The following is a 17,555-nucleotide window of genomic DNA, read 5'->3' on the forward strand; positions in this document are numbered from 1 at the left end:
TAGGTTTATTATAAAGTACTTCCTGGTACATGGATATTTATTGTAAAGAAATTTTAAACAATTAGACTGATAATGCTTATAATTTCATATATCTTATGTAAGACTTATGAAATACTTCTTTATAAAATTTATTTGCATTTCATGTTTTAAAAAATAATCAGGATTCATTTTATAAGATGTATGAGAAACAGGCAGAATATAAAACAAACATTGAAAACACTGATGAGTTTGCTATGGTTGAAATGTGTAGAGCACATTTTCAAGTATGAAAATGAAACATTATCAGATTGTTGCTTTGTTAGATCATAAAACCTTTCAATTCCTATCATCTCCTTGGGGCTTGGTTAATCTTACTTCCAATGAGGTTTAGAAGGTGTTGTTATTTGTGTTCACTAAACAACTTTTGTTCATCTCTCTAGCAGTCAAAACTTATTTATTTATTTATTTTTTTGTGGTTGTTGTTTTGTCTTTTAGGATCACTGGGAATGTCAGATGATTTTTTTTTCCTATTTTATTTTTTAAATGTGTGTACAAACCAGGGAAATAGAGATGAAATATACTTAAAGGAACCTGGATCCAAGTGCGGAAAAATCCAGGCTTAGAATCAGATAGGTGGATTTAAATCCTGTTCCTCCCACCTATTATCCCTTCATCATTCTGTGTCTTCATCGTTTTCTCCTCTTTAAATGGGAATAAAGTATTCGCCTACTAGGGAGTCGTGGAGGTTAAATAGTTCACATATATAAAGTATTTAGAGAAGTGTCTGGAAGATAGTAAGTACTTTTTTTAAAAGTTATAGATGAACATGATACCTTTATTTTTTTTATGTGGTGCTGAGGATCAAACCCAGTGCCTCACATATGCTAGGCAAGTGCTCTACCCCTGAGCCACAACTCCAGCCCTAGTGAGTAATTTTAATGCTTGTTTTACTAGCAGTGTATTATTTTCGTTTTCTAGTATGATATTTCCAAAATAGTTGGCAAAGTAACAACAACAAAAACCAAAATAAAACAAAAACAAAACCCAAAACATGTCTGTGTGGCAAAAGAATGAAAAACACCAGTAGCCTAAAGTTATCACGGAGCAAAATTGAAATACTGGCACAGTGTCTAAAGAACAAAGTGGCTAGTGTCTTCAATTCTTGAAAACAGAGTTTCTGTTATAATTACTTGATTCTTGTAACATCATTTTAATAAAACTTTTTACTCATTCAGTAGTGAATTAGCGCCATCTTGTGGCTACCTATAAATTCATCTGTTAACCACTAAACAGTACTACTTTTATGATGTGTTAACAATAGTATTGGCAATAAATGCAAAAACCTATTCTCTTCTCCTAGATGGGTATTTTGTTCTATGTTATTTTCATAGGTGAAGTACAAGAAAGACTTGCAAAATATGCACGATCCGGTTTCAGATCTCCCAAATTTGTTGTTCTTAGACCACGCTTTGAAAGCCAGCAAAATGCTCAGCGGAGTAAGTGGGTCCTATAGCTCACCTGCTGTGCTCCTGAGCTCACCAGCTTCCTAGACATGCCTGTGTGTCATTCCACCCCCAATACTGGCTCCCTGAAAAGTAGTAGTCTACTTGCACCAATCCCACCAAAGCTGTTGATTTACAAAGAGGTTTCTTGCTAGTTCTTTAGTTTCTCTTAAATCAGCTACTCTTCAAAGTGTTTGTGCAAGCATTCTTCCTGACTCCTCCTTCCTCTTACTTCATCCTTGTTCACACTGAAGCCACTTGAAGTTCAGGTTCTTCCCCAGTCAGGGGTCTTTTCTCTGGTGCATGCTAGTCCAGAGTGTCTGCAGTATGCTTTCAATAACATAAAACGTTGTTTTCATCTAAATTGTATAATCTCTGAAAATAAATCATAAAGGTGTTTATATTTCATTGTCACTATACTATAAGTCTTGTGATTTCCATATTCTGTCAAGGCAACTAAGCTGGCAGGGGTAAGTGTTTTGGATCCCTGGAGACTCACCCTCCTGGATGCTATGTCGACTTCTTTGGTTCCCAAAAAAGATCACTCTGAGCTGGGCTCGGTGGCACATGCCTGTAATCCCAAGAGCTCCGGAGGCTGGTGCAGGAGGATCTTGAGTTCAAAGCCAGCCTCAGCAACTTAGTGAGGCTCTTAGCAACTTAGTTTCTTAAAATAAAAAATAAAAATTGACTGGGGATGTGACTCAGTGGTTAAGCTCCCCTGAGTTCAAACACTTCCCTCCCCTACCAAATTACCCAGGGGGTAATTGAAGCTCATATAATTCAGGGTGTCCCATGATAATGATGAACTCTAATCTGATCTCAAATTACTTCATGCCTATTTTAATACTCACTCAAAATTGTCCTAATGTATTAAAATAGGCACAGATCAGATAAAGATATATTTGTTAGGCAAGACATGAGAAGAAGTGGATAGTTGTTGCAGTAGATGTGTCTACAGCCATTGACTTAAAACTCTATAGCCAAAACTTGGTTCCTAAACATATATCATAAGATTCAGCTTCAGTTCAACTTTACAAGTGTTTGGCTTTGATAGATTGAAACTTCTGTTCTTTATTTTGTATGTCTCCTTTCTCAGAAGTCAACATCACGGTCATCTTTCTGAAAGTGGATAATGCATGTAAATAATTCATACTCACGAGATTTGTTTTAACTTTTCTTTTCTTTTTTGTCTTTCCTTTAAATCACTGGTCCTTGGGCGAAAAGCAATATGTCATTCTTCTCTTTCTTTCTGTGAGCAAGAAAGGGAGGTTCGAAGAATATTGTCAGATTCAGAGACACTGAAATCCTATCATCCTGCATGTGAGAGCTCATTCCTGCACCTCTGTACACCTTCCTCTATTCCTTGGGTATCTCTGTTTCATTTCATGTTTTTCTTCTCAACTCATGGGCATGTTTCTAAAATTGACGGATTTCTATGCTCTGAGCCCTCTGCTTTCTTTATAGTCTTTGGCCTCCAGTTTTTTAAAAAATTTTTAAGGTGTAGTTGGACACGATACCTTTATTTTATTTATTATTTTTATGTGATGCTGAGGATCGAACCCAGCGCCTTGCATGTGCTAGGGGAGCGCTCTACCGCTGAGCTACAACCCCAGCCCCTTGACTTCCAGTTTTGATCATCACAGTGGTCTTTGACCTTGACTGTTCTCCATTCATACTCAGGTAGAATTTGCCAGGGATGTGGGGATTTATATGTAAATAAGCCAATAAAATATGGTGATCATTTAAAATTTTAGCACCTAGATGAATGCATGCTACTCATGTATTTATTTTTCAAGAAAGTTGACTGTTAATGGAAGGTCTGCCCATTTTTATATTACAGAATAAAAATGATATCACCCATTTTAAAAAAAGATTGTTGACCATTATTTTATAACTGTGAAAAAACCCCAGGTGATTATAAGTTGTTTCTCTCATCTTTTCCAGAGAGAAAACCAGCAGAGTTATGTGTTATTTTAGACGTCATTTATAAAATTTAAATCTTCATTCAGGTATTGCCTTTGCCTAGATTATAGATTATTCCCCACCTCCACAGAAAAACTGGATGAATGGTTACTTCATGGGGAAGGAGTTTAACTTAAATATGTATTACTCTGAAATATTGGATTATAATGTTTTATAATAACACATTGGCTCAAAGTTGTTGTATATTATAAAACCTTATTTTAAACTTTAATGTAAAGAGAATTAAAATTTTATTGATTGATAAAGGTGGCTTAACTTTATTAAAAGATTGAAAAAGATTATTCATTAACAATATTCTACAAATTTTGTCAGTTATACATGGTTTTTAGGGAAATCTTTTTAAAATTTGTTTTAATTAGTTATACATGACAGTATAATATACTTTGCCACATCATATATAATGGAGTATAATTTCTCATTCTTCTGGTTATACATGATGTAATGTTTGGGGAATCAGCCATGTTAAATTGAGAAAATTTTTTTCCCCTGGAAACTGAAGCACTCGTAGTTTTAAGTATCTTTTATAATTTTCTGTAAGTTGTGTGTATATATATAGATAGATATATGTATATATAGGTAGATTTAATATATCTATATATACACACAATATGTGCATATAATTGTGTTATTCTCTATAACTTCCACTAGGGGGCAACAGAGACTATTATATACCGAAGTACAAGACCATGTCTTGGAAATACCTTTTGCAGCTCTTAGTTAAATAGATTTTATTTTTCTTTTGTAAGAGTTTCTGAAATCCTTTGTAAGCAAAATAGATAATCATGCTGGGAACAATATTTATTCAACCATTTTTAGTATTATCCATTATTCCAAGTATAATAAACTTTCTGAGTTCTGAATTTTTAACTCCATAATGGAAAGAAGTTCTAGCTTTTTACATTCAAGGCACGATTGATTATTTTACAAATAGGTATTATACAAAACCTCTTTTTTAGTAAAATAAATTCTAATAAAATTATGATGTTTCTAAGCATACCATTATTTTTTTAATGTTTTTGATTTTTTTTTTTTTTTTATTTGTGGGGAGCCAAAATTTAGAAATTGTTCTCTTCAATGGAGATGTACTGTGTGAATATTATCATGACCTTCCTTTCATACTTTTCTCCTTTACTTTATGGTTAGAATTTTGGAAGACACATATCTTTGCTTTCTAATTGACAGGAAGCTCTTGAGGTGGGGCTCCCTCTGGGGATCATTGCTACGTCCCACATGGAGCAGCAGCTGTCCTGTGGCCCGTCACTTGGGCCTTCCATCCTTCCATCCCTGGTACTGGACTTTCTTCCCTTTCACCTTCCCATCCTTAGAGAATTTCCTAAGACCCAGTATAAGCTTCTCTATGGCTGGCTCTTTCCCACTTCCTCTTTCTGTTTCCTAATGAGCAACCACGTCTCTGTAGCTTTGAGTCTCTGAGGGCTATTGTTTATAATCTTTTCTAAATAGGTTGACATAACCAAGTGTTCAAAGTCCAATGATTTTAGAAAATCATGAAGCGATTTCTGTCTCACTACTGCTTATGGTATTTAGAGTCCTGCAGCAGCCAAATTGGGCATCCCTGTCCATTCTGTTTTCTTCCAAATTTACCATTTCGTCTATATGTCTAAATAGTAGGCTCATCCAATTTCTTCACCTTAAAAATTCAACCACCTTGCTCAGATTTCTGTTTCTTTTACAGGTACCTCTACCCTTTCCTTAGAATTAGGGAAATTAGTTGAATTACTTTCTACCCTCTCATTTTCCTGACGACCTGCAATCTTCTTCATGGCTGAGTCTTTGTAGACAATATTTTTCTTTCAAGCCTCTGTCTTTCCTTCCTTCTGTTCCCTTCTTACTCTCTTTGGTTCTCTTCTTGTGAGCACTATTAAACATGTCCCCGTCCCGTAAGGGCAAGGCACTTTGCCTGGGTTTCGTCCACCTTGCTGATCCACATGGGTCCCCTTACTAGCTTTGATGTCGCTGCTCTTGTGTTGTGAATATCCTTTCGGTTGTTGTTGATAGTTAACTGTCCTCAGAGTGTTTCCTGTGCTGTCCACGCTGACCACCCGGAGCTGGTCTGTCTCCCAGTCTCTGTTTACCTCAGTGTCAGACACCTCCTCTGTGCCAGTTGGCTGCAGATGAAGACTTGATAACAGCGTTGCAGCTTTTGGTGGCTCTTGGCTTGTATATTTGTTTGCATTCCCAAGTATTAATTGTTCTGGTCACTCTCTTTTATCCTAAACTTATTTTCATGTTCTATGTTTTAGCGAGAATATAAAAAGCTTTTTGAGGAAAACAGAGGACTGTATCATTTTGATGCAGATGCTGCCGATCACCTGCATCAACAAGGCAATGCCATCCTTCAGAGCCAGGTGGGTACTTGTCAGGTACCCCCTCTCGCTGCTGGGACCACAGGACCATTTGGACACTTATGGCTAAGTCCCTCAACTGAGAATATTCAATTGCTAAAAAAAAAAGAGATCTTGAGAACATAAATGTTGCTTTGCGGGGCGGGGGGGGGGGAGGGTGGGAATCTCAGTTACTATTTTCAATTTATTGGGATGAGAGCTTGTACCATATTTTGATATAAAACCATTTCAAAAAATAGCAGTTACTTCACATAATTTAAAAACTTCAAATATAAGAATTAATATAACTATAGTCTTAAATGATTTGAATTTTTTATAGTGTACTGATTTGTTATTTTAGCTGCAAAACTCATTTTCCAGGTGCCAGGTTTATTATAATTTTTCAGTTCATTTGTGAGTGTTATTGAGAAGGCAAAATTGTATGTTCTAAATTAGTGTTTCTTCTAGCTCTGAAATCCTATGTACCCTCTGAAAAAAACTTTTTAAAAATATCTTCTTCCTAGTATACTTTAAAGTCAGTGTCTACTTTTTTTTTTTTTAAATTAAGCTTGCATATTTGTTAAATATGCCATTTCCAGTATTTGTTAAGATAAAGTTTTATGGAACACAAATTTTATAATGATCTTATGCCTCAATGTTTAGAAATGTACATTTTTTCTCTTTATATTCTTCTTATTATTTAATTTTTTACCACAAAACTTCATCCTTATGTCACATGCTATCACACTTTCCACACTTTTGTTGATCATTGTGCCATTCTCTGTGATAAAAACATGGACAGAAGTAGGCATGTTAAAATTTGTTTTCTTTCTGTTGTCGGAAAGCTCTAAGTATTAAATGATTTCTTTTGGGTTGAATGGTCATAAATTCATAATTATACAATTTAAGAAATAATTTCATAAGAATTTTAATGAAAATGCATTTCCGAATAAAAGTTTTATGTATTACCCATTTACTTTTTTTACATGTCACTAACACCAGGGATTCCCCTAAATAGCAAGAATAATTTGATTTTGAAAGACAGGATGATGAATTTTGGACACTTATTTTATTTTGCCTATATAAGGTCATTGTGTGTGTGTGTGTGGGGGGGGGTGGTATTGGGGTTGTAACTCAGTGCTGTGGGCATGTTAAGCATGCGCTCTACCACTGAACTCTACTCCCAACTCTGATGTTAATATACTTTTTACATTTCTTTCAATAAAGGTTAAATACAAAGAAGAATATGAGAAAAATAAGGGAAAGTCAATGCTTGAATTTGTTGAGACACCATCTTACCAAGCTTCCAAAGAAGCTCAAAAGATGCAAAGTGAGGTGGGTCACTGGTTTGTTATCAATTATTTAATGCATCTACTTTCTAGACCTAGTGTCTCTACTCGCAGGAGTGCTCTCTGGGTCTTTGAGTTTGGCCCTTGGTCTTACCATTTGTTGAATATGTTTTTTTCAGGCCAGATGAGCTCCTAAAGTCCTTCTCAGCTCTTAAATTCTATGATTATATAGCCAACACTTTCAGATTTATCAATATAAATTTATGAAGAGCACCTAACTAAAAAAGAAACTAAAGAGCTTATGGCTGAACTTATTTGTTCACCATGACAATAGAACCGCATTTATTCTGTGCTAGAAGTGTGAAAAGACTCTTATGTGTCAGTTCCTCTAATCCTCAAAATAATGACAATAGGATGGTGTTCTCTCTAGTTTTATTAAATATCCACTGAAATCAATCATTTTAAGTAAAATTACATATCCAATAAATGCTGACGTTTTAGGACTTGGTCAAAATAAATATGATTCCTTTTTATTCTGCAAGCTTTTTTAATTGATTTTTATTTTCCCAGTAAACATTGAGTTTGTTTTCTACTTAGTTTGTTCCTGGCCTAAGGTCATTACCTGGTAAGTCACATCCAGATATTCTTCAAACTGGTTTTGCTCTGACCTAGTGAAACTGCCTTTTTTCTCCCATTACTTTTTTGGGGATCAGACACTCAATGCTTTGTCTATAGCTGACATCCATATTCTATGGTACAACTGAATTATTACCTCAAAGAGATAGAAATAATGGGTAGTGGTGCCAGCTAATTACAACTCAGGGTTACATATTAGGCATGCTCAGTGGGCAGATCTTTTCTCTGATAACAACATCCAAATGGAGAATCAATACTGTCTGGACAAAAAACCTCTCCTAGGAGTTTCGTAAACATTGCTATTTGTCATGAGATGTTATGATTCATCTTCCTGAAGAGACTCAGGCATTACTGTGACTTTCTGAATAGTTAAAGTGGCCTGATTTCTTCTTTAAGCAAAAGAGGAGGAAAAAATGACTTATATTTTTCATGGCTCATATTTTCTTAACTCAGTAAGTATGACCTTAATTAAGAAATGTCAGCTAACTGTTTTTCACCAAATGAGCTGAACTAACAGAACTGGTAAATTTGGTCAAAGTTCAGAAACTGTTAACATTAATGAGACAGGTTATGCTGGAATCAGCTGGGTGTGGTGGCACACACTTGTGATTCCAGCTACTTGGGAGGCCAAGGCAGGAGGATTGTAGATCTGAGACCAGTCTCAGAAATGTAATGAGACTTTGACTCAAAATAAAATAAAAAGCATGAGGGTGTGGTCCTGGGTTTAATCTTCAGTACCACCATTAAAAAAAAAAAGTATATAAACATATGCATATATATACATATATATATTTGTATATATACATATGTATATGTGTGTATATATATTTATAAAATACTATATATACACATATATATGTATGTGTGTATATAGATATAGATAGATAGATAGGCATATATCTACCTATATCTATATTAATATATCTATACACACACACATATATATCAGAATCACTTTTCTCCATTTAGACAATATATAAAGAATTTTACATGACTGTATTGTCTTCTACTACAGTTGTACCTTTTATGTGGGCTAGAAATAGCGTTTCAAGGATTTTCCCCAGTTTATAAAAATCATATTCCTTTGTTACTGGCCCACAACCCAGAGAAAGGTTTCCACTTTGCAAAGTTGTCATGGAAATCTTAGTGGCTTCTCTGGAACCTTATGACACATGAAATGGTTAAATGCATTTTCACTGGAAGACATGGGTATCAAAAAATCACATAACTTTTCTGAAAATAACAGCAGGAGGTCAACATCACCCTTGTTTTCCACCTCTCCTCCTCCTCTGCTCCCCATCTCCCTTCCCCTCTCCCTCTCTTTTGATCTTCAGCCACAGAAACATTCATGCCCAGGACCCTCTTATCATTCTGATGTTGTGGTTTCTTAATAATCCTTCTTCCTCTTCCTCTCCCACCTCCTCCTCCTCCTTCTTGTCCTCTACCTGGTTAACAAATTCAGGACCTTCCGATTCCTGGTTGATCCATTCTGATGCCATGTTTCTGAATTAGGAATGACAGTAATTTATGGTTGGGGATTTTGGCTTCTCTTATGCTTCACCCAATTTATTCTTTCCCTCCTGCTCAGTGAGACGTATTTTCCCTTTAATTATAGCCATTGACCATTAGAATTTTTCAGGCTCCTTAATTATGCCTCTGCTCCACAGGGCTTCATGGGAGCAAAATTTTCCAATAGAAAATATCTTTGGGCCAAATTTATACTCTGAAAGCTAGAAAAATAAAATGTCTAATAATCTTAGACAAAGTTTGATGTGAAAACGACTTTAAATATAGAAGGACATGAATACAGCCACCTGTCTTAGAGATGGTTTCTATTCTTCAGAGATAGACTCCTCTTTTGAGGAGCCCCTTATGGGTAAAGCTATGTGCATATGATTTCAGGAAAAACCATCAGTGTTTTTGCTGTGAACTTTTATCATACTTACCTTGATTTCTCCTAAAACCAGATATAGTTTAATCTGTGTGTTTTCACAAGAAATCTGTAAATCCATCCTTGAAAGTTCTGTCTTGTCTTTCACAAATATAACTCCTGGCAGAAAGCATACTGAAGATTTTTGTCTTATTTCAGGGTAAAAATTGGCCAGTCTCAGGCATAATCAACTTTTCTTAATGACTTACTTTAGCAAAGAGATCTTTTTTTTTTATTCAGAAGAAAAGTGCTCTTTGAAGTGAAGTATCTAATATAAATAAATAAATACACATACATATTTATATTTCACTTTGTAGAGTCCTTTCAGCCTGGAAATGCCCTAGATTCACATTATCTCAATTCGTTCCATATTTAAAAAAAAGGACACTTTCTCATTATTGCTCTTTGGTGTCTCTCTAGTTCTTTAATTCAGAATGCTCCCAATGCATCTTCTTAATCAGATTCATAGAATATCCGTCACTGCCTTTCCTTATGACTGCAGACACAGTGTTCATGGAGTGACTGTATGGAGCAGAAATTCTAAGTGAGAGGGCAGCATGCCCTGATGGTTTGGAGAGTTTCTTTATGTGTATAATTACTTTTCTCTGTAATAAATATACAATGAACCTGGAAATAGCTGCTCATTTAGCATGAATAACAATCTCATGCAGAATTCATTTGTTCTTGTCAGCTTTATGATGCCATTTGAACATAACATTTGGCTGGTAAAATCTGGCCCTTGTTTAGTAAATATTTCACATGGTTGGATATTTTGATGATTGAGGCAGTCTTTCTAGTCATAAAACTTGAGTTATGGATTTTCACATGCATAGCTCAAATGCTGGAATTTAGAGACTCATACCTAGAGGGTTCAGGAGCAATCCAACGGGGGCAGGTGCTATGGGTCTGGGCCCTCCATGATCCATGGTCAGCATCCCCCTTCCATTTCTTGTTGTGAACTCTTACCTAAAGGATTCAGGGTGAAAGTGTCCTCACATTGTAACTCGATCCATATCAAATTCCATAAATGGTATAAAATATTTTCAATGCCCAAACCATTGAACAAAAATACCTCCTTCCCCAAGCCTCCTTCATTAATTTTTGGAATATTCTTTCCTGAATTCACAAAAGACTGACAGAGATAAGGGTGCAGGAGCCATGACTATTGGTGTTATTTTGGTTTGAACGGCCTTCCATGCCACCAGATTCTCTTCCAAAGGAGGCTCCCCACTCCCTTTGGAGTGAATTCAGGAGAATCCCATCAAAATGCCAATCTTACTGGTTCTTTCCCTAAAATGGGGGTGGTATTAATCACGGACTAATAAGATATTGAGCAGCTTCACTCTGGATGATTTGCCCTAGGAATGCAATGATCTTTAATCGTGCTACTTATATTTGGGGGAATCGTGAAGTTTATAATAAAGCTGGAATTATTTTCCTATTGACAAAAACTCTGAGATAGTAGAATTATATCACAAAACATCAGTTTTGTTCTGGAAACACTTGTTCTTTTCAACAGTCACTAATATTTTCTGCATTTAAATTATGTGTTTTTATTTAACAGAAAGTTTACAGAGAGGATTTTGAGAAGGAGATTAAAGGAAGGTCCTCACTAGATTTGGACAAGACTCCTGAATTTTTACATGTAAAGTACATCACCAACCTTCTGAGGGAGGTACGATCTTTCTATTTTCTATTAAATGTCATGAAAGAAAACTGAGGAAATAACCCAGGAGATATTTACCTAACAGTCTTCTGCTAAGCCAGTGTTTGAGATGTTAGCACTTTGCTCTGTCCTACACTTTGACCCTTATTAAGAAAGTCTTACATTTTCATTAAAAAGAGAAAAGTATTAGTTAACACATCTGTTTAAAGTTGAGGGAAGAAAGTGCCTAGATTTCCTGAAAAGATTTGAAGAATATTCTAGTTTTGTGTTTTAATTGTAGCTCAGAAGCTCTGTATGTAGTGAGTTTTATAGCTTTATAGTAGTTAGTTTAAAATATATATACATTTTTTTGAATATAGGTGGGCAAGTTTGATTCTTTAAAATTGAATTATTATAAAAACATGTATTAGAACCACCTTTTTTCCTGTAGTTTCCCTGCAGCATTTTCATGATATTTAATACCAAAAATGAATTCTGACGTGTGAAAGTTGGATAGAAGGTGCATTATTTATAAGTCTCTTATCTTCTATGTAGGGAAAAATTGTAAAGTTAGCATATAGAATAGAGGAACTCAGGTCTGTTTTTCATTTCATTCTCTGTAGGATTTCTCCCCAAACTTAAAGGTATATTTTGGCTCAGAATTAATATTTAAATGTGTTGAACATGTAAGTTTTCAAATCTTAACAAAAATATTGTGCTCATAGTGTAACCCTTAAAATGTTTGCCTTTTTTTTTTAATGGCTGAAAAATAACTTAAGAGTTTTTTCACTTCTGTTTAAATAGATTCTCTTTATATTACAGGAAAGTTTAAGTGAATATATAATAATGGAATGCATGTAATATAATAATTATTATATAATATATAAGTGGAATATATGTGTGTGTATATATATTATATATATGTATATATATATATTGTGTATGTATATATATATATATATATATATATATATATATATAATACATTTATTTATTTAGGAAATGGAAAATGAAATTCCATTTTATTCTAAATTTTTGAACCAAAGAAATGATTATTGAAAGAAATATCTTAGGTCAGTGAAATACACTAAATCATAATTACCTGTATAGAGGTTTATCATTATGAACTTCTTTAGTAAGCAAGTGCCAACTGGCCTTTACCATGAACTGGTTTTAGAAATTTAGTGTGATTCATTGTTATAATTTATATTGTGATGAAATACACATATAATTTCTGTAAGAATTCTCTTGCTACTTTTTCCTTCTTTTAGTGAGTATGATACAATTAAGACATTTTGAGAGAGAGAAGCGGGCAGAGGCACTCTGGTCTTTCTTACTATTAGAGCCATTAAGCCCATCCTAGGGTCCCCACACTTATAACCTCATCTGAATATAATTACCCCAAAGGCCCCACCTCCAAGTGCCATCACACTGGAAGTTAGGGCTTCAACATATGAATTTTTGGAGGAAAATTTATATTATTTTAAGGAAAATAAACTTCATAACAACTATGATTTAAAACTTTTAATTAAGTTATAGAGATGACCAACTTAAAAACAGTTGCTTAGTGATATAATGAAATTGTAACTTCCCTTTCTAACTGAAAGCCTTTAGCTGGAAATGGGCATTGTGCTCCTTGCTTTATGGTTTTTACATTTGCTTTGCTATTTAGGGTGTCCGAAGTACCACTGGATGCCCCACGTGATTCCCCCCTCATTGCCCTTTGGCATCCGTAAAGCATTTACTTTTATTTTCATTGCCAAGATGGAGATTAAGGTTGAGTTCCTTAAAGTCCCCCTGAAGTTAACATCACCAAAGTAGTGAAAGAGCTCTTACTTTAATCCAGGTCATTTCACTCAGAGCTCTTTCCAGAAACACGTGCAGGTTGTGATAATATCTAGCAGGCCTGTAGGTTGAGCAGAGGACAGCTAATTTAATTATACAGAACAAAGGGAAAATAACATGAAATGAACCTTAGAACTAACTGCAACCTGGTTTCTTATCAGTAAAGGTAATTTCATCTTTCATCCAGCAAATTAGTTATAAGTGAAACTTAGAGTAGTGGGAAAAGGATATTTATTGTTTTCATAATACAATTGAGAAAACAAGCAATTTGTTGGCAGAGAATACAAATTATGTGTAAACATCTGTGAGAGGCATTTGGATCTACTTAAAATAAAATATTAAAACAGGAGAAATTTGAAGTGTATATTATCAATATGTAGGAAATTATTTGGCTCTATGTTATTTGACTATCAATCATTGGATAAAGTGGAAACTTAAAAAAAAAACCTTTGGCTGTGGCAACCCTTTTGATTTGATCGTTTTGTTTTGTTCTTTTTCAACCGTGTTCTTTGGGTAATTCATATTTACTAAACATTTTTTAAAAAAATATTTAACATAATTGTTAAGAAGCATATATTCCTAAGATCTTTCTCATCATTGAAAGGAAAAACATCTTTAAAAAATTCACTGTGGTACCAAAACATGTTGGGAGAAAGGATGAAAGGGCAAAGACGGATAATATTGGAAGCTACTCTGAATTTGATAAGAGTACAAAAATGACATGGAAAGGGCATAGCAAGATGCCCAACAGTGTGATTTCTTCCTCCCTGGTCATATTTTCTGTCTAGGATCTCTAGAAAAGAATATAGAATATTGGTTAAAGTGATTTCCAGTAAGTTACTGTCCTGTCCTTGTCTTATAGAAAGAATATAAAAAGGACTTGGAAAATGAAATAAAGGGGAAAGGAATGGACGTTAATTCAGAAGTTCTTGATATTCAGAGAGCCAAACGAGCATCTGCAATGGCCAGTGAGGTGAGTGGATTTTCTTAACAACCCAGAATGGGTAAATTCTCTGCTGACTTCCTTACCTATAAACCTCTCTCAAAGATTATATATAGGGGCTGGGGTTGTGACTCAGTGGTAAAGCACTTGCTGAGCATGTGTGAGGCACTGGGTTCAATTCTAAGCACTGCATATAAATCAATAAAATAAAGGTCCATTGACAACTAAAAAAATATTACAAAAAAGATTCTATATATCTCACAACTTTTATGCACAGATGATAATCTCTAGCTCTATCCTAGTAATCTTTCCCAGACAGTAAGTGAAAAATAAATTGATGTTCCCAATCTCCTTTCTATTTGGTCTGAGAACAATGACCATTTGCCCCATTTTAGAGAAAAATCTGTATTATAAATTCACCAGAATAGTTTTATGAGATTTGACTTGACCTTTTAAGCAAGTCAGAGGCAAAAAAATTAGGAAGGTATGTTATCATGATCTGTCAGTCACAGCAGTTAAAAAGTTCCTGCCCTCCTGCTAGTAGCCAACTCACTCTCCCAGTCCAGCCCTAGCTGCTAAATCTGCCCAGTTAAACCTCTTGTTCAAAGTGGCTACTTCTCAGTTTATGTGAACTTTGTTAGAAGAAATCAAAGTCTCCGCAATACTTTTAGTCCTATAATGCTTGTATGAGGCCACAACTTTGGTATCACATGACGGCAGTTCTTTGAGGAGAAGCTAGCTAAATTTATTAGTAAAAGAGCTTAAAGCTTTGTTGCCATATACTGATAAACTATAGTACTAATGATGATGATATTGTCCCTGTTAGTCAGGTCTCAAATGATAGAAACCCAGCTCGCACTGGGTTATGAAACAAGAAAAGTGTGTAAGCTCATAGAAATCAAGAAGTCCAAGATTGCAGGGTGCTGTGTTGCCTGCCTGTAATATCAGTGATTCCAGAGGTTGAAGAGGGAGGATTGCAAGTTTGAGGCCAGCCTTAGCAGCTTAGTGAGACCCTGTCTCAAAATAAAAAATAAAAAATATCTGGGGATGTAGCTTAGTGGTAGAGCAACCCTAAGTTAATCCCCAGTACCAGAGGTAAGGTGAGGGGTGGAAAGAAAGAAAAGTCCAAAAAAGTTCAAAAGAGTTTCCTTCTGGTGGGAATTCAAATGATGCCCCTCTTCCTCCATCTCTTGGTTCTGTTATCCTCTGTTGCCTTCACACTTGAGAGGCTGTCTCCATGAGCTGATGCCTCTTTTTTTTTTTTTTTTTAAAGAGAGAGAGAGAGAGAGAGAGAGAGAGAGAGAGAGAGGTTTTAATATTTATTTTTTAGTTATTGGCGGACACAACATCTTTGCCTGTATGTGGTGCTGAGGATCGAACCCGGGCCGCACGCATGCCAGGCGAGCGCGCCACCGCTTGAGCCACATCCCCAGCACCGAGCTGACGCCTCTTAATAACAGAGTAGTTTATACTTATGACCAGTAATACCAGTAGGAAGTGAGTATGTGTTTTGTAGTTCCAATGGAGGTTCTAGGAATGAATTTCTTGAATCAGCCTTTGTCCTGTGCTGACACTGGAGCCAATCATTACATCTTGGGCCAGAGGAGTACAATGTACTATTGGCTTCTCATGGTTACCCATTTGTTCAGTTAACTTCCTATGTATTTTAGTAGTATTTCAAGTACAAAATATTATCTGTTCATATGCATTTTAAAAAATCTTATATAGCCGATAAATTAAATGAAAAATTTTAAAAGAATTGTAGTGGAATTAAAAATATATGTGGGAACCAGGTGTGTTGGTGCCCAGTGACTTGAGAGGTTAAGGCAGGAGGATCACAAGTTAGAGGCCAGCCTCAAGAAATTTGCAAGACCCTCACAATTTAATGAGACCCTGTCTCAAACCAAAAAGCATGTGGCTATATATTTCTGTAGTAAATCCCCTTTGGATGTTCAATCCCCAGCACCTATATATATATATATAAACAAATTTTTAAAATATGGGTAGTAAGAAGGTGATGAAAACCAATCCCTGCAAGATGGATGGATTGAGAGGGGTGAGAGGTAATTCTCCCAAAGAAAATCATGGAGCGTTTTGCCTGAAGACAGAAGGATGGTTGCCAGGTAGACATAAACAACAGGTGTCTGCTGTGATGTCTTTGGCTAACAGTATCATCACATGATTCCTAATTTCTACAAATTCTTTCAGTTGAAATAATATATCTAGTCCACATTCAGAAGTAAATCTTGTAAACAGTTGTCAATAATATTTGGGAAAATTGTTGTAAGCTTTCAATGCGGGAGTTCAGTCAGTTACAGTTGAATGCAAGGTGTTGCATGAACAGAAGCAGATTAGGCATTATTAATGGAAGAAGGGCTGGCGTGGGGTGTATGAGTGAAAGATCAAGTTTTTTTTTTTTTTTTTTTAAAGCAGTATTGAGCACCCCCTGTGCTGGGCTATGTGCTATACTCTAACTCATTGATCTTCACGGTGAATCCCTCTTGGATCTTTTAGTATTCCTATTTCACAGCTGCGTTAATCAGAAATGTGAAGAAATATTTCTGTTGTCACACAGCGATGGAGTGCTGTCCTCAAAGTTGGTCCTCTTTCTACAACTTTAACCCATTTACATCCACATCTCTATCTTCCAGCCACTAGTATGATTCCTGTGAAGACTCTCTTGGCAATTGCCTTTTGTACACTAAAAATCTTCAGCACTTTTTATACCCTTCTTCAGTGAGAATAGAGATTATGGTTTTAGGCAGTTCAGAAAATTCAGTTTCAGGTGAGATCATTCATGTGACATAGTGAGTTGTGTACCCTCTCTTTGAAAATAGGGTTATTTGCCTTTTTGATCACTGACTACAAAAGGTGTGTTTATTCATGGAGTTTCTGAATGTTGTAAAATGTTGCTTTTTTACAGAAAGAATATAAGAAAGACCTAGAGTCCAAAATTAAGGGCAAGGGAATGCAGGTTGGCACTGATACCCTTGAATTCCAGCGTGCCAAAAAAGCTACAGAGATCGTCAGCGAGGTAAGCAGACAGCTCCCACCAACCTTGAAACTCGTCTTGGGAATTCAACAGATCAGATCAGCAAGTCAATTAGTATATGGGATTTCTCAAAGCCTTGTGTCTGGTTGACAGTTTAGAATGGAAACCATTTCAAATCTTTATATTTATTCAAAAATGTATAGTTTTTGCTTTGCTCATATCCTTTAAATACATTCAAGGAAGCTCGAGAGAAAGCATTTTAATAAGATACGTTCACATAGACACACATATTCCCTAATCCCTTTATTCTGTAATTCAACAAATTTCATGTTCATCCAGGATGCGATAAATATTTTCAGAGTATGTTTCCTTTAGGACGGATCATATGCTTCTAGTCATAGTTATATTTCCAACCTACTGAGAAAAACTTGAAAACCACTTATTACATGAGAACAGTAGCCGTTTCTAT

At 35.4% G+C, this 17,555-nt stretch overlaps 1 protein-coding gene across 4 annotated transcripts in view; it reads left to right on the forward strand.

The window, feature by feature from the left end:
• Nebl (nebulette) overlaps positions 1–17,555 on the forward strand; it is a 329,606-nt gene that overhangs the window by 268,167 nt on the left and 43,884 nt on the right. Inside the window, exons 10-15 of one of the 4 annotated variants that reach the window (XM_076831543.1) lie at positions 1,371–1,475; positions 5,726–5,830; positions 7,034–7,141; positions 11,226–11,336; positions 14,014–14,124; positions 17,018–17,128. The exons of the other annotated variants lie outside the window; for them this stretch is intronic. Of the exons in view, the coding sequence (XP_076687658.1) occupies positions 1,371–1,475; positions 5,726–5,830; positions 7,034–7,141; positions 11,226–11,336; positions 14,014–14,124; positions 17,018–17,128 (651 nt within the window). The remainder of the gene's footprint in view (positions 1–1,370; positions 1,476–5,725; positions 5,831–7,033; positions 7,142–11,225; positions 11,337–14,013; positions 14,125–17,017; positions 17,129–17,555) is intronic. 4 annotated transcript variants of the gene reach the window in all.

Source organism: Callospermophilus lateralis, chromosome 13 (genome assembly GCF_048772815.1).
Source record: "Callospermophilus lateralis isolate mCalLat2 chromosome 13, mCalLat2.hap1, whole genome shotgun sequence".
NCBI lineage: Eukaryota > Metazoa > Chordata > Mammalia > Rodentia > Sciuridae > Callospermophilus > Callospermophilus lateralis.